This window comes from Salvelinus fontinalis, chromosome 15 (genome assembly GCF_029448725.1).
Source record: "Salvelinus fontinalis isolate EN_2023a chromosome 15, ASM2944872v1, whole genome shotgun sequence".
NCBI lineage: Eukaryota > Metazoa > Chordata > Actinopteri > Salmoniformes > Salmonidae > Salvelinus > Salvelinus fontinalis.
Genome location: NC_074679.1, coordinates 31,640,569 through 31,663,841, shown reverse-complemented (window position 1 = coordinate 31,663,841; position 23,273 = coordinate 31,640,569). Strand labels below are relative to the sequence as shown.

Sequence of the window (23,273 nt, the reverse complement as noted above, 5' to 3'; positions counted from 1 at the left end):
CAGCAATCAATGCAGGTGTAGAATAGGAGACTAACCTTGATTAAATGTAGGTAGCATGGTTTCCTTGTTACTTCAACTTACTTTACTTGTAAAGTGTACACCTTTGACTTCAGTGTATGTCTATAACATCATAACACAAGTATGAGACAGTATTCAAAGAATGCATTGCTCATCATATCAAAGTACAATTTTTACAATTAAATATGACAATCAATGATGTTCATAGACACTGTGGTATCTTAATCAATCCTATTCCAAGATGGTGTAGCAGTCAGGAGTCTTTTGTCTTCGTCTTGTGTATATATGTGTATATATCTTTGTGTATATATCTTTTTATAAATATTTTCTTTGCATATATTTTTTTATATTTTTCTTAACCCCAAACTTCAACATACTTTCCTGCAACCCGCCTCACCCAATGTGGTATGGATCTGCTATTTTCTTTACTTTAGAACCGGAACCCCCAACAGCAGCTAGCTAGCTAACTAGCTAGTAGTTAGCTAGCTACTGCTAGCGGTCATCAGCTAACCTTCAGCCCGGACAACCCCTGCCAGTCTGCACAGCGTGATTCAACCCAGAGCTTATCAGACTTCTTTTTCTCCATATCCCCAGATTCCTACCGCAAGCTCTGAACCTCTTCACCTGGATCATTCAGCTAGCTAGCTGCTATCCGATTGGCTTCTCCTGGCTAACATCTCTGTCCCGAAGCACGCACCAATTAGCCTGGAGCTAGCCTATGCTAGGCCCATTTCCCGGCTAGCTGAAGAGGTCCATCAGCCACTCCTTGGGCTACAATACCTATTTTGCCAATTGGCCTGGACCCCTTTTATTGCCAATATGGAGCCCCGCCGATCCATCACGACTGGACTACCGACGTAATCCGCCCAAGGTTTTTTTTCAACAGGCTCCTCCATCGCGACGTCCCCTGAATGCCCATCTGCTAGCCTGCTAGCCACAGCCCGCTAGCTGCCGAAAGCATAATGGACTATTAGCTGAAGAGGTCCATCAGCCAATTTTTTGGGCTACTATACCTATTTTGCAAATTGGCCTGGACTCTTTTACTACACGGACCCCTGCTGATCCATCATGACTGGTCTGCCGACGTAACTGCACGAGGGGGCTACAACAGACTTCTTCCGTCGCGACGTCCCTCTAAGGCCCTTCTGCTAGCCTGCTAGCCCCAGCACGCTAGCTTTCTGAATCGCCGTGTCTCCAGCCCGCACAGCTACTCACTGGACCCTATGATCACTCGGCTACGCATGCCTCTCCCTAATGTCAATATGCCTTGCCAATTGCTGTTTTGGTTAGTTATTATTGTCTTATTTTACTGTAGAGCCCCCAGCCCTGCTCAATATGCCTCAGCTAACCCTCTTGTCCCACCTCCCACATGCGATGACCTCACCTGGTTTAATTGATGTCTCTAGAGACAATACCTCTCTCATCATCACTCAATGCCTAGGTTTACCTCCACTGTACTCACATCCTACCATACCTTTGTCTATACATTATGCATTGAATCTATTCTACCGCGCCCAGAAACCTGCTCCTTTTACTCTCTGTTCCAAATGCACTAGACAACCAGTTCTTATAGCCTTTAGCCGTACCCTTATCCTACTCCTCCTCTGCTCCTCTGGTGATGTAGAGGTTAATCCAGGCCCTGCAGTGCCTAGCTCCACTCCCATTCCCCAGGCGCTCTCATTTGTTGACTTCTGTAACCATAAAAGCCTTGGTTTCATTCATGTTAACATTAGAAGCCTCCTCCCTAAGTTTGTTTTATTCACTGCTTTAGCACACTCTGCCAACCCGTATGTCTTAGTCGTGTCTGAATCCTGGCTTAGGAAGGCCACCAAAAACCCAGAAATTTCAATCCCTAACTATAACATTTTCTGACAAGATGGAACTGCCAAAGGGGGCAGAGTTGCAATCTACTGCAGAGATAGCCTGCAGAGTTCTGTCTTACTATCCAGGTCTGTACCCAAACAATTTCAGCTTCTACTTCTAAAAATCCACCTTTCCAGAAACAAGTTTCTCACGGTTGCCACTTGCTATAGACCACCTTCTGCTCCCAGCTGTGCCCTGGACACCATATGTGAATTGATTGCCCCCCATCTAACTTCAGAGCTCACGCTGTTAGGTGACCTGAACTGGGACATGCTTAACACCCCGGCCATCCTACAATAAGCATTTTTCTATGGCTGGCCATGCTTTCCACCTGGCCACCCCTACCCCAGTCAGCAACCCTGTACCCTCCACAGCAACTTGCCCAAGCCCCCCCCCCCCCCCATTTCTCCTTCACCCAAATCCAGATAGCTGATGTTCTGAAAGAGCTGCAAAATCTGGACCCCTACAAATCAGCAGGACTAGACAATCTGGACCCTCTCTTTCTAAAATTGTCAGTCGAAATTGTTGCAACCCCTATTACTAGCCTGTTCAACCTCTCTTTTGTATCGTATGAGAGACCCAAAGATTGGAAAACTGCCGTGGTCATCCCCCTCTTCAAAGGGGGAGACACTTTAGACCCAAACTGCTACAGACCTATATCTATCCTTCCCTGCCTTTCTAAGGTCTTCGAAAGCCAAGTTAACAAACAGATCACCGACCATTTCGAATCCCACCGTACCTTCTCTGCTATGCAATCTGGATTCCGAGCTGGTCATGGGTGCACCTCAGCCACGCTCAAGGTCCTAAACAATATCATAACCTCCATCGATAAGAGACAATACTGTGCAGCTGTATTCATAGACCTGGCCAAGGCTTTCGACTCTGTCAATCACCACATTCTTATCAGCAGACTCACCACCTTGGTTTCTCAAATGGCTGCCTCGCCTGGTTCACCAACTACTTCTCAGACAGAGTTCAGTGTGTCAAATCGGAGGGCCTGTTGTCCGGACCTCTGGCAGTCTCTATGGGGGTGCCACAGGGTTCAATTCTCGGGCCGACTCTTTTCTCTGTATACATCAATGATGTTGCTATTTCTGCTGATGATTCTCTGATCCACCTCTACGCAGACGACACCATTCTGTATACTTCTGGCCCTTTTTTGGACACTGTGTTAACTAACCTCTAGACGAGATTCAATGCCATACAACTCTCCTTCCGTGGCGTCCAACTGCTCTTAAATGCAAGTAAAACTAAATGATTAGTCTTCAACCGATCGCTGCCAGCACCTGCCCGCCCGTCCAACATCACTGCTCTGGATGGTTCTGACTTAGAATATGTGGACATCTACAAATACCTAGGTGTCTGGTTAGACTGTAAACTCTCCTTACAGACTCACATTAAGCATCTCCAATCCAAAATGAAATCTAGAATCGGCTTCCTATTTCGCAACGAAGCATCCTTCACTCATGCTGCCAAACATACCCTCGTAAAACTGACTATCCTACCGATCCTTGACTTTGGCGATGTCATTTACAAAACAGCCTCCAACACTCTACTCAGCAAGTTGGATGCACTCAATCACAATGCCATCCGTTTTGTCACCAAAGCCCCATATACTACCCACCACTGCGACCTGTATGCTCTTGTTGGCTGGTCCTCACTTCATATTCGTCGCCAACCCCACTGGCTCCAGGTCATCTATAAGTCTTTGCTATGTAAAGCCCCGCCTTATCTCAGCTCACTGGTCACCATAGCAGCACCCACCCGTAGCACGCGCTCCAGCAGGTATATTTCACTGGTCACCCCCAATTCCTCCTTTGGCCGCCTTTCATTACAGTTCTCTGCTGCCAATGACTGGGACGAATCACTAACTTTAAGCATCAGCTGTCAGAGCAGCTCACAGATCACTGCACCTGTACATAGCCCATCTGTAAATAGCCCATCCAACTACCTCATCCCCATACTGTTATTTATTTATTTTTGCTCCTTTGCACCCCAGTATCTCTACTTGCACATTCATTTTCTGCACATCTATCACTCCAGTCTCTACAGTGTTTATTTGCTAAATTGTAATTATTTCACCACTATGGCCTATTTATTGCCTTACCTCCCTTATCTTACCTCATTTGTACACACTGTATATAGCCTTTTTTCTATTGTGTTATTGACTGTATGTTTTGTTTATTCCATGTGTAACTCTGTGTTGTTGTTTGTGTCGCACTGCTTTGCTCTATCTTGGCCAGGTCGGAGGTGTAAATGAGAACTTGTTCTCAACTAGCCTACCTGGTTAAATAAAGGTGAAATAAAAATATTATAAAATCTTGAGAAAATGTCCACACACATTTCAAAGTTTATTAGCCTTTACATGCAAACCTCGCCAGCAAAACATTTTAGTGCCCCCCCCTTCTTGACCGCGGATAATTTATTTTAGTTTTAAAGGTCATTTCCTGCAATTCTACACATTTTACCATGGGCACAGAGAAAATTGTGCAATTTTAAAGCAAGTTTACGGCAAATTGGACACATTTTGCAAATGTATAACTAATTTCAGGGAATTGGGAAACCTAGTCAATTGCACAACTGAATGCATTCAACCAAAATGTGCTTTCCGCATTTAACCCAACCCCTCTGAATTAGAGAGGTGCAGTGGGCTGCCTTAATTAACGTCCATGGCACCCAGGGAGCAGTTGTTGATGGGGGTTAACTGCCTTTCGGTTCATGTCCAAACACTCTTAACTGCTAGGCTATCTGCCTCTAGGCTACCTACTCATTTTGCCATGGGATGAAGATGAAAATTGTTAGTGTTAGATCACATTTTCTACAATTCTACACATTTTGCCATGGGGCGAAGATTTTTTCCCCCCGTTTTAAAGCTAATTTCCTCAAATTCTACACATTTTGCCATGACTTATGCCATGTTAGAATTACATCTGAGTGAGAGTGGCTAACAAAATCAATGGGGACACGTGCCCTTCATGCCCGGTCGGTAATTCAGCCATGATTAAAAAAATGTCTTACTTTTAATCCTGCCCTGTTATTTCATAGAGAAGCATTTGAGGGCCTTTCTTCTTTTTTTTTTTTACCAGAGATCATAGAAACACACCATTTTCATGTAGACACTGGTATGGTGGAGGAGAGAATTAATGTGAAGTGGCAGAATTGCCCTTTATAGCTGAGCTCCTAGTAAGAATATGTCCTTGTAGAAATATGTCCTCGTAATCTTTAGCACAAGTACAGATCTTACACAGATAAGAGGGTGATAAGCCTTACCTCTCTAAAATCAGTCAAACAAAATAAAACAAATCTGGAAAAAGAATACATCAGATCCTCAATGGTAATTGTTGTCACTTAAAAAGTGTAACAGTAGTTTGCGCTTCATGTCTCTGGGCTCTGGACGCCCTCTGTTGGCTACTGATTACTCTGTTTTTAAAGGGTCATGTATGAGCTCCTTAAAATATTGACCAACAGAAAGGCATAGAATAAGAAGGGTTATTATAGTAACAGATGAAAGGGCCACTATATCTGGTCCTTGTTGTTTTCTGGTGAAGACAATGTAGTGGTAGTTTTTTCTGATGAGGATGGTATAGTATTGACAGATATCTGAGGTTTTCTGTTTGACTTTGGGGCTGAGGTCTTTTTGCGTTTGTGTGTGTACTTCTGTGGTGAGGACGACGACATTTTTTTCAGGGGGGTGGGGACCGGGGCCATTTTGATATTCTGGGTTTTGTTCGTTGGAGTGGGGGGTGTAACATACTTGAGGTTCAAAAGAGTCTTCTTTTTTGAGGTGGAGATTGAAGTAATATTCTGTGCCCGTTTCGGCTTTTGTGGGAGAGGTTTTCTGTTGCTGGATGAGGATCTAGAAGAAGCTTTGCGGGTCTTGTTCTTTATGGAAGGGGGCACAGCAATCACCCCCACCACCCTAAGTCTAATGGGTGCTTCTGCTGTTCCCGCCATGTTCCGTGCCTGGCACCGATATTCTCCTGCATCCTTGTACGAAAGTCCATTTAGGTTGATGATGGACCATCGGATTCCCACACGCGGAGATTCCTGAATAACTGTAATGTAACACAAAAATAGGTGACTCAAGTCTATTGACAAGACATGGGGCAATAAAAGGGTCAAAATACAGCTAGCCGGGGTAACATGAAGTACTTACAGCTGTCCAAGTTAATGGGTAGTTTTTCAGGGTCAGCTTTGTTGTACGGTTGTTGACAGCACTCTGTCAAGATCAAACATAATCAGACATTTGAAAACAACAGCACAGGGAATGATTTTCCATGTTAAAATTGAAGAGTAGGGTTGAGTTTAACTGAATGCAATGTTACAGAATGTTCATAGATATTTACCTGTGTTGTACATGGAGGCTCCTGCTGCTTTGGTCCAGGTGAGTACTGGCGTGGGGTAGCCTGTGGCATCACAGCGGAGCATCACGTTGCTGCCCAGCGGGGAGGTAACCCGGGTGGCTGAGGGCTGGACAGAGGGCCTCTGGCACCGCGACAAGTCAGCCTCTGTGAGGGGGGCCCCCAGCTGGTCGGCAGTTCCCCCGCTACGGCTACAGGTGAGGAGCTGGTCCATCAGAACTACAGGGCTCTGCTGGTACTTAGACTGGGCCAGCAGCATAGAGATTTGGCAGTCACACTGCCACATGTTGTCATGGACACCTGGAGACACAAAAAAGAGCCGGACCATTTGTCTTAGCTTTGAAAAGGAGTGAAATGGGGAACATGTCCAATAAGAAATTAATGTTTTTTACGTGAACATTTGAGATATGAGTATTTCTCAATTTCAGATGCTGTCCTTTGACAAGGGAACTATTTTTGCATAGAACACTAAGATTACTATTAGTGAACCATACCCAGCACTCTTCTCTGTGTTGGGCCTGCTAGTTGGGCAGGGGGAGGGAACCAAAGGTCCAACAGCTCTGAGGGCAGAGTGGTCAGTCTGTTGCTGGACAGGTCCAGGTAGGTGACGTTGGGAAGAAAGAGGGCAGCATGGGCAGGGAGGCTGGAGAGGCGGTTATTGTGCAGACCCAGGGTGCGCAGCCGCGGCATGTCCCTAAGCCCCTCCCAGGGGAAGGCAGAGAGAAGGTTCCCGTCCAATCGCAGCTCACGCAGCGCCTTCAGGGAGAGGTAAGTTTTAGATACTGTCAAATTTAGTTTTCATACAAAACCAAGTAAGGGTAGTGTTGCAGTTACTGCTAGTTTAAATAGAGAGGATTATACAGGTAGGAGTATGCCCACTTCTACCTTCAAGTTAAGGAAGCTGCTGGAGTGGATGGTGGTGATGGAGTTGTAGGTCAACCACAGGAACTGGAGCTCAGACAGGTAGAAGAAGGCTGCCCTGGGCACTCTGGAGATAGAGGTCTTCTCCAGACGAAACTTGACTGTGTCGGCTGGAGCATTGAGGGGGATGGCCGACATGCTGGGTTCGCTGCACAAAACAGACCTGTCAGTGCAAACAGCGTGATATATGAATCATGTATGTGAAGAATGCACTGAGAAGAGTAGCTAGCTATCAGAGCTAAAATGCCTATCAGTCCTATTTAGCAACTCAAGGAATTTAAGAGTTAACTGTGTTTGTTGTATAAACAAACAAGCATGGCAAATGACATGTCTACCACCTCCTTTGCCATAATTTTTTACAATAATATTTTACTCAACCTCTGACCAAACATATTTCTAAAATGTTGTCCAACCATTCCAGAGCACATAAATATTGATGCATAGTTGATCAAAATGTAGTCTGTCAGGCAATGCTGTATAAAGTACAGTATATGTTTTAAAGAACAACACCAATGATCCAAGATGTTAGGTAAATTCATGCAGATCCATTGATATGAGAGAAGGAGCACACCCAAGCAAGCAACTGAAATTAAGGCAGTAAATTAAGACATTTAATTAACTAAAGTGTACGCTACCTGAGACCTGTCCCATTGCTCCCTCCTTGGTAAACACAAGTACACTGAGTAGGGCAGGAATGGGCCACCAGGAAACAACAATGTAGCATCTGAACCAAGAGAAGTCGATACATTATTCACCAAGCAAGGCCAGAGTAAGCAAAACCTCTGTTTAGCTCCATATTCCTCTGTTTAGCCTCTGTTTAGTTGACATTCCCAGTCTGCTGCTCCCAAATTCTCCTACATTAACGTCAAGTGGAAAGAAGCAGAGGCAGATTAGTTGGGATTACGCAGGTTACTAGGTCTTCTTCTTAATCCTGTGCCTCACTATATAGCATACTGCTAAATCACAAAATCAGAGGTCAAGTACCCTACCTAAAACAATGCCAGTTGGTTGGCCTGACATGTAATCCATTGCTGATTATTGAACAACCTTATTATCAGTAGTTAGATGTTATGGTATTTTAAATAAATAGCTATGTTTTGTGATATTTAATTTATACACAAACCATGTCATGGTTTTATTCTGTCGTGAAAATGTGTATTTTCTTGCATAGTCCTGTATTAGTTTGGTTACTTTATATTTTTCAGTAAAATTTTCACACATTTACCACTTGAAAAGTTACATACTGCTTGACAGTCACTTAAATGTACTAAATAGTGGAATCACAGCAACAACAAAAAATAATTATATATATATATATATATATATATAATACTTCCAAAAAAGCACTGTCCTAATTCCAGAAACAGTGTTGCTTGATTTGGACATAATCAACTATTTGACAGTTGAAATTGACACGTCCCTTGCCATGATGTTAGATTGGTTTATTACACACGTGACACAGGGTGGGCGGGGGTCCGGAAGTGCAATTAACCGTCTTGAATGTTTTGTTTGTTTCCTGAAACATCATTCTAACGGCGTGAATAACATGTCGACCATACCACCAACTGTGAATGGTCAACCGGTACTGCATCGGCGGGAGTTTGAGGAGCTAGACAGTCGAATAAGATGTCAATCTCATAATCCACCCAACTACACAGAAAGGAAAACGTTCCAGGTAGCTAAAATATATTTTATAATGAACCCTCATTGGTCTATCTGTAGTAACGTTAACGTCGTTAGCCAATGCTATCCAGCGGGTGTAGTTAGCTAGTTATCTAGGCAATGCGAGCAGCGCAATATTTATCAAGTGGCTTCAGCTCAATAGGTGATATCAAGTGGCTTCGCCTAATAGGTGATTTACACTCCATGTTGTGCTTGCTTGCCTGGAGTATTACTATTAGCTAGCTAATCCCTTGCCATGTATTTGAGTCATGATGATATGAGAGCAACTCGATAGCTAGCTAACAGCTAGATATGACAAGAGTGATGTGTGATCTGTGTACCTCCGGTCATCAGGGAGGGAACATTGACAGCTACATTTAGTGCATTTATTGTATTGCTCTGGCCAAGGATTCTGCTGTCACCTAGCTACTTGCACAACCAACAGTTGCATTTCAAAGCTGACAGGCAGTCTGACTCCAGCATGTACCAGTATAACGCACATAATGAAGTTATACTCTGTAAAAAGAGTCCTCTTCACACAGCCTTATAGCATTTCACACAGCCTTATGACACATCACAGAAAGAGCTAGCAGACACCTTGAAAGAGAATGGAACTCTAACTGATACACTTCAATCAGAAGACAGATCTGATGAGAAATCAGTTCATTCCAAAAGTTCCCCCACCCTCATATGTAACCAAGCCACCCTAGCAGACATGGAGAGTGACAACCTGTCCCAAGCCTTTGGGAATATCTCCCTACTGGAGGCAGAGGTGAATGAGCTTCGTGGTGAGGTGACAGTTCTGAGGCAGGAAAAGGAGGACCTGAGAAAGAAACTGGCAACGGTCTAGAGCATAATGAGGTAGCTGACATTAGGGAGGAGTTAGAAAAGGAGTTGTCAGCAGTCAAAGAATTGCTACAACACAGAGACACCACCATCCACAATCTAAGAGAACAACTGTAGCCTACCACAACCCTCACTACCACACCCTCACATTGTTAGTACCACTGCTTCTCATAGTGAACCTCCGGAACTCACAGACTCGGCACAAGAGGTCAGTAACCAGACCCAGTACAACTCCTCCTCCCACACTAGCACATTCCCTTTGTCAGATAGGTCTGACCAGACCTCCCCAAGATGCTCACATCCCAGAGCACCAGCGCCCAGCGCCAGCATAGCCATGCTGGGACACAAAGGAGAGAGGAAGACAATGTAAGGCCACCTATGGTCCCCACTCCATCCAAAGAGCATCACTCCAGACACCACAGCCCAGAACAGCAGAACACAGACTATGGCTTTCATTTTATGTGACTTCAATTGGAAATTCTCAGAGAGAAACTGCTATTCCCTGGCATGTCAGTTAGAAAGCTATGGTGCCCAACAACAGCAAGTGCCTTGAAAAGTATTGTCAAGGAACAAATTTAAATGGAGCCAAACATATTATAATTCACACAGGTACTAATGATTTGATGGCAATGGGAGGACATGTAGCTCCTACAATTGGCAGTCAGAGCTGCAGAGAGATTTCCTAACACCAAAATCACTATGGCCACCCTGTTGCCACGTGGAGATGTGCCCTTCCACATTATTCAGAGCAACAATGATGAGCTGTCTAGAAGTTGTGCTTGGACAATGTTTACCTAGCGAACCACCAGGAAATTTACCCCCAGCTGAGGTATGCGCTAGTACACTTGAACAAACAGGGTGTTAAGGTGTTTGCTAGGAAACAATAAAAAAAAAATCTGGGACAAAGCAAAAGCCAAAATAAAAACTCTGCCATACATCTTCCACGATTACAACCACCAGCCCCCACCCAGAGAGACCAGAACCACCCTACCCCATCGGTTTCCTTCCAGAGAGGCCAGCTCCACCCTACTCCATCGGGCCTCTTCCAGAGAGGCCAGCTCCACCCTACAACATCGGGCCCCTTCCACTACCCCTCCTCCCCATTCTAACAGAACAACACTCCAATCAGAAGAGACCAACAGTCCAGCAAGACCGCTATGCAGAAGTGGTACAAAGAATAGAGCACACTGCTGCAGCTGAGCTAAACCAGATAAGGCATCTGCTGAACATAATCTGCTAAATCCACTAATTCCTTCTTTGTTATTATCAGAAATAGAATTATTAGAAATACAACCTATTATGAGTTTTATATAAACTACCCAGGAAAGGGTGAAAGTTGACTCATATAAATGAATGTAGCCTCAGAAACAAAGTTCATAAGATTAGTACCGGTAATTTGCTAATCTAAGATAATGTTAATATTACCAATTTCTGAGACTCACTTAGACAGGACCTTTGATACAGCTGTAGGAATACAAGGATATAACATCTATAGAAAAGGCAGGAATGTCTACGGGGGAGATGTTGGTGTATGTATGTATATATGTATATATATAATGGGGATCCTAATAAACTAAACACGACCACATGCCTATCCTTGGTATGGTATCCTCTCCTGCACATTCCATGTAGAGTAGCTACTTATTTTGAACAGAGCCCTATGTCGTCCTGGAGAATTGTAGTCCAGCACACTGTATGGGGAATAGGGGTGTCATTTAAATTTAACCCATACTTGTCTTTTCAGGATGACCCCAGAGGCAGACCACTTGGATCTAGGTGGCAAGACCCTCCTGGTGACCCCGGGACTTGGTGGTCATGCCTCTCTGGTGACCCCGGAACCACGTCCCACCCAGTTGCTGACCCCAGAGCCAGGTTATGTCGCTCCAGCGACCCCAGGCCCAGACCACTCCCAGCCGGTGACCCTACGGCAAGGTGGCCAAGCATTGACGACCTCACAACCAGACCTCAGGTGGACGACTGTGAGCGGATGGGGACTCTGTTTGGGCAGCTGAACAAGTGCCTGCGCAGTGCAGGCTTCACCCAGATGTACTTTGGGGAGAAGATTGTGGAGCCTGTGATCATCATCTTTTTCTGGGTCCTACTGTGGTTCCTGGGCATCCAAGCTCTGGGGCTGGTGGGGACTCTGTGCATTGTCATCATCTTTATCCAGAAGTAACTGGATCTCCGGCCTGTTTGATTGGCAGTTGGGAGCTCCAGTGTCTAAAAATGAAAAAACGTGAACTTACAGCGTGAGTCCCTCACTGTCTTTTCTGTTTGCAATAAGGCTTCCTAGATTTGTTGAGCGTTTCTCGATGCTCAGCTTCATACCGGCCAATGTACGCTATATGGATGAACATTTTAGAGTGCTGACGAATAAAATGGAGGCCTTGCTCCTAACTACCGGTTGCCTGGTTTCAAGCTTTTAAAACAAATCTAACTCAAAATCAGACCACTTTGCTCACTAGCTGTACCCCAATACTCAAAGGCGATGTCTCATCTTACGTGTGAGTACTGATTTGAAAGAACTGGATCAATGGAAGCAATATGTCTCATAGCTTAAAGTTAGAGTCAGCGAAATGACATTGCACTAGCAGCGCTGCAGATAGTGTGATGAGCAAGATGCAAGTCACATACAGTATCTGCATGTACACGGTTTCGCTTCGAGCTCTTACAACATGGTAGCCACTGGACAAAAACACCAGAGAAGTTTAGCCTCACGCTCCAACTCTCTTAGTTTTTGTGGAAATTAACCCTCTATACGGTTTACTTTGTGCATTTACATCATATAGCTGACTCTACCTTTAACTAGTTTTGTCTCACAGATTAACTGGTATCTATCATTTTCAAGTGTTATGAGACTTTGATCATGAGTGATGGCAATCAAGGAAAGAAAGTCTGTCAGGAGTATTTGGATGTAGATTGCTTCAATTAGCATTTCTAAAGGTGCAATCTGTAAAATGATATCTATGGTGTTCAGGGAATTATACACTGCTCAAAAAAATAAAGGGAACACTTAAACAACACAATGTAACTCCAAGTCAATCACACTTCTGTGAAATCAAACTGTCCACTTAGGAAGCAACACTGATTGACAATAAATTTCACATGCTGTTGTGCAAATGGAATAGACAAAAGGTGGAAATTATAGGCAATTAGCAAGGCACACCCCAAAAAGGAGTGATTCTGCAGGTGGTGACCACAGACCACTTCTCAGTTCCTATGCTTTCTGGCTGATGTTTTGGTCACTTTTGAATGCTGGTGGTGCTCTCACTCTAGTGGTAGCATGAGACGGAGTCTACAACCCACACAAGTGGCTCAGGTAGTGCGGTTCATCCAGGATGGCACATCAATGCGAGCTGTGGCAAAAAGGTTTGCTGTGTCTGTCAGCGTAGTGTCCAGAGCATGGAGGCGCTACCAGGAGACAGGCCAGTACATCAGGAGACGTGGAGGAGGCCGTAGGAGGGCAACAACCCAGCAGCAGGACCGCTACCTCCGCCTTTGTGCAAGGAGGTGCACTGCCAGAGCCCTGCAAAATGACCTCCAGCAGGCCACAAATGTGCATGTGTCAGCATATGGTCTCACAAGGGGTCTGAGGATCTCATCTCGGTACCTAATGGCAGTCAGGCTACCTCTCGCGAGCACATGGAGGGCTGTGCGGCCCCACAAAGAAATGCCACCCCACACCATGACTGACCCATCGCCAAACCGGTCATGCTGGAGGATGTTGCAGGCAGCAGAACGTTCTCCACGGCGTCTCCAGACTCTGTCACGTCTGTCACATGTGCTCATGTGCTCAGTGTGAACCTGCTTTCATCTGTGAAGAGCACAGGGCGCCAGTGACAAATATGCCAATCTTGGTGTTCTCTGGCAAATGCCAAACGTCCTGCACGGTGTTGGGCTGTAAGCACAACCCCCACCTGTGGACGTCGGGTCCTCATACCACCCTCATGGAGTCAGTTTCTGACCGTTTGAGCAGACACATGCACATTTGTGGCCTGCTGGAGGTCATTTTGCAGGGCTCTGGCAGTGCACCTCCTTGCACAAAGGCGGAGGTAGCGGTCCTGCTGCTGGGTTGTTGCCCTCCTATGGCCTCCTACACGTCTCCTGATGTACTGGCCTGTCTCCTGGTAGCGCCTCCATGCTCTGGACACTACGCTGACAGACACAGCAAACCTTTTTGCCACAGCTCGCATTGATGTGCAATTATGGATGAACTGCACTACCTGAGCCACTTGTGTGGGTTGTAGACTACGTCTCATGCTACCAATAGAGTGAGAGCACCGCCAGCATTCAAAAGTGACCAAAACATCAGCCAGGAAGCATAGGAACTGAGAAGTGGTCTGTGGTCACCACCTGCAGAATCACTCCTTTTTTGGGGGTGTCTTGCTAATTGCCTATAATTTCCACCTTTTGTCTATTCCATTTGCACAACAGCATGTGAAATTTATTGTCAATTAGTGTTGCTTCCTAAGTGGACAGTTTGATTTCACAGAAGTGTGATTGACTTGGAGTTACATTGTGTTGTTTAAGTGTTCCCTTTATTTTTTTGAGCAGTGTACTATGTGTGGGGGGAAAAATAACCTGTAGCCTTGGAATATGGTCTTTCTATGAGATTTACATATACCAGCAGCTCATAATAATTTCTATGATACAGTATATTTGTAGTGAGAGCAACATTACTTACCTCCACATTTAATGCTATATGCCATTTGGTTATAAACAATGGAATGAAGTAAAAGGTCCTTTAGTCGTTAGCAATTCTAAAAATCAACAGGTCTGTTGCTGCTTCATTAGTTTTAATTACCAATGACCATCAGGACATCTTACAGATTGCACCTTTTTAAGGCTAATTGGGAGCAACATTCTAACACCTGCATGCCTCAAAAGGACAAAGCTTGCGGTCCAAACACTTAAAAGACACACCCTATCCCCTCAGCCCTCAACTTTAGTGGACACTTCTGATGACGTATCATGACGTCTGACGAGTATACACTTGCAGGGCGAGGGAGGAAGGAATCATTTTTAAATGGACCACTCTTGGCTGGAAATTCTTTACTCCTTCATGCTGTGATGATTGTGTTTTCAGCCACTGGTGGCTTGTCGGTGCTTTATATGCACTACATTCAATTATGAGAGCATGTCTACTTATGTTAAATATATAATTATTAATATACGCCTACTGTATAATAGCTAGCAAATTAATTAGCTAACTAACGTTAGCGTGCCTAGCTGGAACTTCTGAAGAAGTGAAATGTTTTATTTCTACAATTTCCAAAAGATAACCAAACAAAAACATATTTGGACCACCCGCTAAGATGGCGACAGGGATTCCCCCAAGGGCATACGGCGTGGGTGTGTCGTTTAAGTGTTTGGAGCGGAACCCTGGAATGCATATCACTGACTGGTTAATTAGGTTCTATAGTAACTGAAGTTGTGCCCCTACTTTTAATATGCATTCAAACATCTCCCTTTGACATGTAACCTCAGAGTGAAGGAGAAAGGTGTGCTCATGACAATCATGGATGTTTAACCAATCATGGATGTTTAACTTGCACTTATATCAAGTCTATCCCTACATTATCTCAAGCCTATCCTTTTGAATGAGAATTGTACATATATACAGTGCATTCGGAAAGTATTCAGACCCCTTGACTTTTTCCACCATTTTGTTACTTTACAGCCTTATTCTAAAATTGATGAAGATTTGTATTTATTTAATACATCTACACACAATCCCCATAATGACATAGCAAAAACAGGTTTAAAAAAAAAACAGAAATACCTTATGTAAATAACTATTCAGACTCTTTGCTATGAGACTTGAAATTGAGCTCAGGTGCGTCCTGTTTCGATTGATCATCCTTGAGATGTTTCTACAACTTGATTGGAGTCCATCTGTGGTGATTTGGAAAGGCACACACCTGTCTATATAAGGTCCCACAGTTGACAGTGCATGTCAGAGCAAAAACTGAGCCATGAGGTCGAAATCGCTTCCAAAGGTGCTTCATCGAAGTACTGAGTAAAGAGTCTGAATACTTATGTAAATGTGATATTTCAGTTTTTTTATTTTATTTTTATAAATTTGCAAACACTTCTAAAAACCTGTTTTTGCTCTGTCATTATGGGGTATTGTGTGTAGATTGATGAGGGGGGGGGGGGGACGATTTAATACATGTTAGAATAAGGCTGTAACAAAATGTGGAAAAAGTCAAGGGGTCTGAATACTTTCCGAATGTACTGTACATTGTCATATATAATGAGTGGTATATCATTCTGAAAACTACTCCAAATGTAAACAGAAGGTGGTGCTGTAAGGCTAACAAATACTTTTCTTGCTGGTTTTTCATTGTCAATTCATGTGAGAAAGTCTATATCAAATTGCAAAGTTGAAACTGACTAAATCACTGCTTTTGTTAGATACGGCTACTATCATACAGTTTGAAGATAATGAGGATGACCATTTTTCTGTCATTGGTGTCTAAATATTCAACATCAAACACATCAGAATGGATGATAGCTTACAGTATCTACTTATACTACTGTAACCCGGTGCACTGTTAAGCATGCCCAGTGTTCACTGCACGAGAATCATTGTTTAACTTGTGGGGTATTAGATACACATCACATACACTCCTAGGAAAATATTCAGCAACACTATTAGTGCAAGAGCCAGGGATGTAGTCCACACTGGTAAATTAATGTTGTCCATAAGTGCTGATCCAAAGTAGCCTTTGCTACCAAATGGTTAAGGTTAGGAAAACCTGATCCTAGATCTTTGCTGGGGCCAATCTCTACCAGGATTCATCGACTGTAAAATAAAACAGTCATTTTATAATCTTGTGCTGCCAACTAGAATACATTAGTTCTTGTGGAATGCTTTTTGGTGTTTGGCATGTTCCATGTTTACAGTGCCTGGAATGTATTCAGTCCCCTTGACCTTTTCCAAATGTTGTTACGTTACAGCTGTTTTCTAAAATGTTTTTTTTTTTTCTCAACAATCTACACACAATACCCAATAATGACAAAATGAAAACAGGCTTTTAGAAATTTTACCAAATTTATTAATAATAGAAAACAGAAATACCTTATTTACGTAAGTATTCAGACCCATTGCTATGAGACTCAAAATTGAGCTCAGGTGCATCCTGTTTCCATTGATCATCCTTGATGTTTCTACAACTTGATTGGAGTCCATCTGTGGTACATTCAAATGATTGGACATGATTTGGAAAGGCACACAACTGTCTACAAAGGGTCTCACAATTGACAGTGCATGTCACAGCAAAAACCAAGCCATGAGGTCGAAGGAATTGTCCGTAGAGCTTCGAGACAGGATTGTGTCGAGGCACAGATCTTTGTGTCGAGGAACACAGTGCCCTCCATCATTCTTAAATAGAAGAAGTTTGGAACCACCAAGACTCTTCCTAGAGCTGGCCACCCGGCCCAGCAGAGCAATCGGGGGAGAAGGGCCTTGGTCAGGGAGGTGACCAAGAACCCGATGGTCACTCTGACAGAGCTCTAGAGTTCATCTTTGGAGATTGTTGTCCTTCTGGAAAGTTCTCCCATCTCTGCAGCGCTCTACCAGTCAGGCCTTTATGGAAGAGTGGCCAGGCAGAAGCCCCTCCTCAGTAAAAGGCACATGACAGCCCACTTGGAGTTATTATTTCAGAATAAGGCTGTAACGTAACAAAATGTGGGAAAAGTCAAGGGGTCTGAATACTTTCCGAAGGCACTGTATATGCAAAAAAAGTAGAATCTCTATTAATATTTACAAAGTAGGTTTTTAAGAGTGTTTGGTCACAAAGCAAAACAAGATGTGAATCTGCAAAGGGAGCGAGTGAATTGAGAGTGAATTAATTGGATTAAATTGACATTGCATCAGATTCACTGTAGGTATGTCTGTGATCAGTTTGTTAAAGGGATGCGTGATCTTTGTTTACGAATGAGAATATAATTCCTCTGTCTATGTTGAAATGTTGGGTAAATTACAAGGTGGATGATGTTTGAGAAATTTGTAACCAATGTTAAGTTTTTTTTCTCAATCGTTTTGGCACTAATTGTACACTAAGTGTTAATTCTTTACTACTGTATGAGTATGAGGGTCGTTCCACCAATTGGGTGCCTTTTTGAGTAGTGTAACTTGGTAAAAAGTTAGTTTTGTTTGACAATTTTTACATTCTGTCATAAAAAGCACATGTTAAACTTAATAAAAATTAAAAATAACATGTTTTCCATTCTTAATAGGTTGAATTAAAAAATATGACAATAGTAAGTGCCATATAAAATAACGGTTGACTGTGACAGGGTTGACAATTTCATCTTAAATCAGCCTTAAATTAAAACATTTCTAGCCTGTCAATCGATGGTTAACAGGGTTGATGTGGTATGCTCAACCCACTCAGTTTTCCACCACAGAATACCAGAAAATGGTCGAAAAGAGTACAACCAGTTCAACCGCTTTTACACTAGGGTATGACTAAAAGATTTTCAATGTTTCTTTAAAAATATATAGTTTCATCATATTAAAACGAGAGTTCAGTTCACGTAACGGGGTTGATCTTAAAATGAGAGGCAGGTTTTGGGGGATTTTTTTTACCTTGAAAGGAATCACTAATCACATTGAATAAATAATAATCGCCAGAAATAACTTAACTAGGGCTTTACAATGATGGTGAAACCTTGGAGAAATGTTGGGGTTAAGTGGGTTGTTATGTTATTCCTGTGTGTCCTGTTCTCAACACATGAACATGTGCCTCTGCAGAAATACCAAACTAGTTGAGCAAGTCATGGCCATAGAAATATTTCATTCTAATTCTATGGTCATAACATCATACTGTTCTGATGACATCATAATGAATTTTAATTAACCTGTTTATGATGTAAATCAAAATTCCTTGACCAGAACAGGGAGGTTTCAGGAAGGTCCTGCTACATTTCACCATATCATGATGCAAGAGCAGGTCAGTGCTTCATTTGTAAAAATATCTTGCCTGAGACCTGACAACTTCTTTTTGCTCTTGATCAACAATCTAGGCTTTAGCTCAGCGGGCAAACACAGTCGAATGGGACGCTGACCAGGTGATCTGTGTTGAAACCCAGTCACATAGTTATTGTATATTCAAATCATATTTTATTGGTTGCATACAGGTATTTAGCAGATGTTATTGCGGGTGTAGCGAAATGCTTGTGCTCCTAGCTCCGACAGTGCCGCAGTATCTAACAATTCGCAACAATACACACAAATCTAAAAGTAAAATAATGGAATTAAGAAATATATACATATTAGGACAAGCAATGTCGGAGTGGCATTGACTAAAATACAGTAGAATAGAATACAGTATATACATAGGAAATGAGTAAAGCAGTATGTAAACATTATTAAAGTGACTAATGATTCCATGTCTATGTATATGGGGCAGCAGCCTCTAAGATGCAGGGTTGAGTAACCGGGTTGTAGCCGGCTAGTGATGGCTATTTAACAGTCTGATGGTCTTGAGATAGAAGCTGTTTTTCAGTCTCTCTGTCCTAGATTTGATGCAACTCTGCTGACCTCGCCTTTTGGACGGTAGCGGGGTGAACAGGCCGTGGTTTGGGTGTTTGATGTCCTTGATGATCTTTTTGGCTTTTCTGTGACATCGGGTTCTGTAGGTGTCCTGGAGGGCAGTGTGCCCCCGGTGATGCGTTGGGCAGACCGCAGCACCCTCTGGAGAGCCCAGCAGTTGCCGTACCAGGTGGTGATACAGCCTGACAGGATGCTCTCAATTGTGCATCTGTAAAAGTTTGTGAGGGTCTTAGGGGCCAAGCCAAATTTCTTCAGCCTCCTGAGGTTGAAGAGGCGCTGTTGCACATTCTTCACCACACTGTCTGTGTGGGTGGACCATTTCAGATTGTCAGTGATGTGTATGCTGAGGAACTTGAAGCTTTCCACCTTCTCCACTGCGGTTTTGTTGATATGGATAGAGGCGTGCTTCCTCTGCTGTTTCCTGAAGTCCACGATCAGCTCCTTCGTTTTGTTGTTGACTGGAGGTTATTTTCCTGGCACCACTCCGCCAGGGCCCTCACCTCCTTCCTGTAGGCTGTCTCGTCATTGTTGGTAATCAGGCCTACTACTGTTGTGTCGTCTGCAAACTGGATGATTGAGTTGGAGGCGTGTCATGGGGCTACACAGTCATGGGTGAACAGGGAGTACAGGAGGGGGCTGAGCACGCACCCTTGTGGGGCCCCTGTGTTGAGGATCAGCGAAGTGGAGGTGTTGTTTCCTACCATGACCACCTGGTGGCAGCCTGTCGGGAAGTCGAGGACCCAGTTGCACAGGGTGGGGTTCAGACCCAGGGCCCCGAGCTTAATGATGAGCTTGGAGGGTACTTTGGTGTTGAAGGCTGAGCAATGTTCATCATGTGTTGAACCGTGCTTTCGGCCGCAGGGGGACCAGCAGCTCTGCAAAGCCCAGGAGGCCCAGCGTGTGGAGCGGGCCGTGCTGCTGGAAGCCGTCCAGGGCCTGGAGATCGAGTTGTCTGTGTGCCAGCAGAGACAGAAGGACCTGCAGGACACTTTCTCCACCGCCCAGAGCCACTGGAGGGCCCAAGAGGAGCGACTGCACCATGAAGGTAACAATGGCACTCATCTTCATCTAAAATGTGTGTTTTATAATTTGGTGCAATGTTTCCCAATCTGTTTCTTGGGGAAGATCCTAGAATTTGCTGCAGTGTGTTTTAGCAGTGTGTGTGTGTGTGTGTGTAGTGTCCTCCCTTACCTGTTTGTTGGGAGACCACAGGCAGATGACCGACAGTTTGATTGAGACAGTCAAAACCGAGCAGAAGAAAGCAGCCAATCAGTTTGCAGAGCGGAGGTCAGTAAATTGATAATGACAGGCTGTGTTAAAAGATTTCTACTCAAAAGCTTGATGATTAGTTGATTTATTGAATCACGAAAACATTTATGATTTCTGGGGACCGGAATCGAATCCCCCAGATTTAAGTTGATAATGATTCCTTGTTGACCATTTCTTCTTTATTTCATGAAGCACGGAAAAGCCGGGCAAACAAGATGAGGTAAAATTTATGTATCTGTTTATTCTTCATTGACCTTAACACTTTATTGAGGAGTTATGCCAGCTTTACATACTTCCTCTTACTTGTCTTTTAGATGGTTGCTGATGCTGCTGAAGGCAAGGGCTACAATCAGAGCAGGCCCCGGCTGCAGCGCACCATGAAGCTCCACTCCGACCTGCACCGGGCCTTAGAGGGCCTCCAGCTGCAGACACTAGCATCACCCTCCCCATCATTAGACCCCATGAGCTCCTACCAGGTCTCCGTCCAGCAGCTTCAGGAGGAGCTGCAGAGAGAGAAGGACCAAGTATCGAGGCTGGTGGAGCGTCTGGAGAGGGCCGAGCAGAAGTCAGAGGAGCTGAGGCAGCAGCAGGAGCAAGATGCCAAGGAAAGCTGGAACACTGTCCACCAAGAGATGGAGACCAACCAGGAGATGGGCGGCATGGTGGAGCGGATGAGGGGGAAGGTGCAGGAGGTTAGCGCCATACTGCGACGCAAGATAAGCTGGGGTGGATGGGCTGGGATGAAGGATGAGGAGGAAGAAGAAGAGGAGGGGAAGCCTGCAAATGCCCTTAACTCAGAGTGCGTAAACCAGTGTCAGACAATGCACCCAGATCCACAACTGCTAGAACAGGCTCAAAGGAACCCAGAACTAGAACCAGAGAAGGGAGCCCAGGACCAGCACTTCTGCCTAGAGACGTTGCTGTGGAGGTGGCAGAAGACGCTGGGGGGACAGAGGGACAGTGTGAAGAGGCTGAAGGCCGACATGAAGAGGGAGACAGAGAGCATGCAGGTGATGGCTGCCGGCCTCTTGAACAACAGACAGCACAGCCTGGACACATGCCAGGTCCAAGCCCTTGAAGAGCACCTGGAGATCTGGAGGCGGAGGCAGAGAGAGATGAAAATGCAGGTAAGATGGATGCTTGTTTAATTCAAGTGAGTCTTATCTGTCATGCTTAATTTTTTCATTAAAAAAAAATCATAATAATAATAAAAGGGAAGCTATGCATGTGGGCCTACATTGAGCCCTGAGCTACAAAGTCTAATGTCTAGTGGTTCTCTTTTTCAGCTGTCTGAGATGCAGGCCCAGTTTGACATGGAGCGGAACCGCTCTGCCGAGTTCCTGAAAGAGAATGACAAGCTGAGTAGACTGCTTTGCACAGTGGAGTCCTCGGTGGCTGACCTGCAGCCCCTGCTCACCTACCACCAGGTCCTAGTAGAGGACGCCATGAAGGACAACTCTATACAACATGGCCGCCACTGGAGCAAGATGTAAAAATAACTCTCAAAGACTGATGAATAAAAGTTGACAATATAATTTGCTTTTGTGTTTGCTTACTGTTTCGATTGGCCTCTAAAAGATGTATGATGTAATTATAACTCTTTCATATACATTTCTGCCCTTTATATGTCCCTAAGTCAACATAAATTGATTGTTCCTTATCTTTACAATAAGAGCTACAATTATCTACTAGACTATACTGAGCACCTACATTGTCTGGGATTCAAATGTCCCTTTATATTTGCAAGTTGTATTTTAAATTGTGCATGCTGCAAACAGATATAATACCTGAAAGTAATTATGTAACAATATATGTACCTACGCTGTAATTACATAACCCTTTTTACAATGTGTAATAATGCCTAAGTATTGCTGCTAAAATGGCTATTCAACCTAGTAGTCCTTTCACCTATCCACAAAGGTACTGGCAACAAAGACGGGAAGCTATTCAATATTATGTTCTTTATTCTGTAAACCCAGAGCAAACAGAGTCTAATTAAAAAGTCCTGTGAGACATTGCCATATCAGCAGTTCATCAGCACAGAAAGATGATACATATTTACATAATATCGTTTTATTTATAATATACTCTTTTTATTCATATCTCACTCATTTTCAGATAGTTTGTTTTGAATAACATGTTTTGAGTCCTGAAATCACCTGTATAATATTACTTAACATGCAACTATCTGAGCCACAGGCAAAGACTGCCTATCGTCGTCCTGGGGGAAACCCTGTATTTCCAAAAAGTTATTTTTTAAGAACAACGCTTAATTCAATTAATGGGACTTCACAAGGCATTTTCCGTGACTTGTATTAGACCTAGAGTCATGAAACCTTCACAACTTCAGTTTAATTTATCTGTATTTATATGTATTATTTTACTGCTCTAGGTTGTTATTATTTCTTGGATAAGCTTATCTACTATTATGTATTGATTTATTTTTCATTCACTGCGTAGAACACCGGAGGAATTGTCACTAAATTATCACTGTGAATCATTGTAATGTTTATGTGTCAATTAATCCCATGAGGGGATGGGTTGCCAACTGGCAATTTGAAACAAAAATAAAATGTAATTCATTCATTCACTGAATATTGAGGGGAATGACTACTTTCAATGTATGTGAAAAAAACAAAATCATCAAAAAATTTGATACAAGGTTTTGCCAGGACGCCGACAATATCGAAGAGAATAAGTTTCCACAGTGTTGGAGAAGAACGAGACAACACTATCTCCCAGAAGAGCCTATCCCACACAGACAGTTCAAT

The 23,273-nt window shown here is 43.7% G+C and overlaps 2 protein-coding genes across 2 annotated transcripts; one reads left to right on the top strand and one right to left on the bottom strand.

The window, feature by feature from the left end:
* Positions 1 to 3,685: 3,685 nt before the first annotated feature.
* LOC129811798 (leucine-rich repeat, immunoglobulin-like domain and transmembrane domain-containing protein 3) lies at positions 3,686 to 8,397 on the bottom strand. Its single transcript, XM_055863427.1, has 6 exons — positions 7,799 to 8,397; positions 7,128 to 7,326; positions 6,737 to 6,998; positions 6,228 to 6,542; positions 6,038 to 6,100; positions 3,686 to 5,936 (listed from the first exon to the last, which is right to left on the bottom strand). The coding sequence occupies exons 1-6, from the start codon at positions 7,909 to 7,911 to the stop codon at positions 5,398 to 5,400; spliced, it is 1,491 nt and encodes a 496-aa protein (XP_055719402.1). The 5' UTR covers positions 7,912 to 8,397; the 3' UTR covers positions 3,686 to 5,397.
* A 201-nt stretch (positions 8,398 to 8,598) lies between these two features.
* On the top strand, positions 8,599 to 23,097 carry LOC129811796 (bromodomain-containing protein DDB_G0280777-like). Its single transcript, XM_055863425.1, has 6 exons — positions 8,599 to 8,838; positions 20,095 to 20,278; positions 20,412 to 20,520; positions 20,695 to 20,722; positions 20,817 to 21,629; positions 21,789 to 23,097. Exons 1-6 carry the CDS (start codon positions 8,710 to 8,712, stop codon positions 21,993 to 21,995), a joined length of 1,470 nt encoding a protein of 489 aa, XP_055719400.1. The 5' UTR covers positions 8,599 to 8,709; the 3' UTR covers positions 21,996 to 23,097.
* Positions 23,098 to 23,273: the final 176 nt, after the last annotated feature.

Bases quoted from the DNA above. Each gene is read 5' to 3' on its own strand.
- LOC129811798 (XM_055863427.1), bottom strand. From the start codon at position 7,911: ATGTATCGACTTCTCTTGGTTCAGATGCTACATTGTTGTTTCCTGGTG. The intron at 6,999-7,127 runs GTAGAAGTGGGC...CTCTCCCTGAAG, and splicing joins GCAGCTTCCTTAACTTGAAG to GCGCTGCGTGAGCTGCGATT. The intron at 6,101-6,227 runs GTAAATATCTAT...TGATCTTGACAG, and splicing joins AGCCTCCATGTACAACACAG to AGTGCTGTCAACAACCGTAC.
- LOC129811796 (XM_055863425.1), top strand. From the start codon at position 8,710: ATGTCGACCATACCACCAACTGTGAATGGTCAACCGGTACTGCATCGG. The intron at 20,521-20,694 runs GTCAGTAAATTG...TATTTCATGAAG, and splicing joins AATCAGTTTGCAGAGCGGAG to CACGGAAAAGCCGGGCAAAC. The intron at 21,630-21,788 runs GTAAGATGGATG...TCTCTTTTTCAG, and splicing joins AGAGAGAGATGAAAATGCAG to CTGTCTGAGATGCAGGCCCA.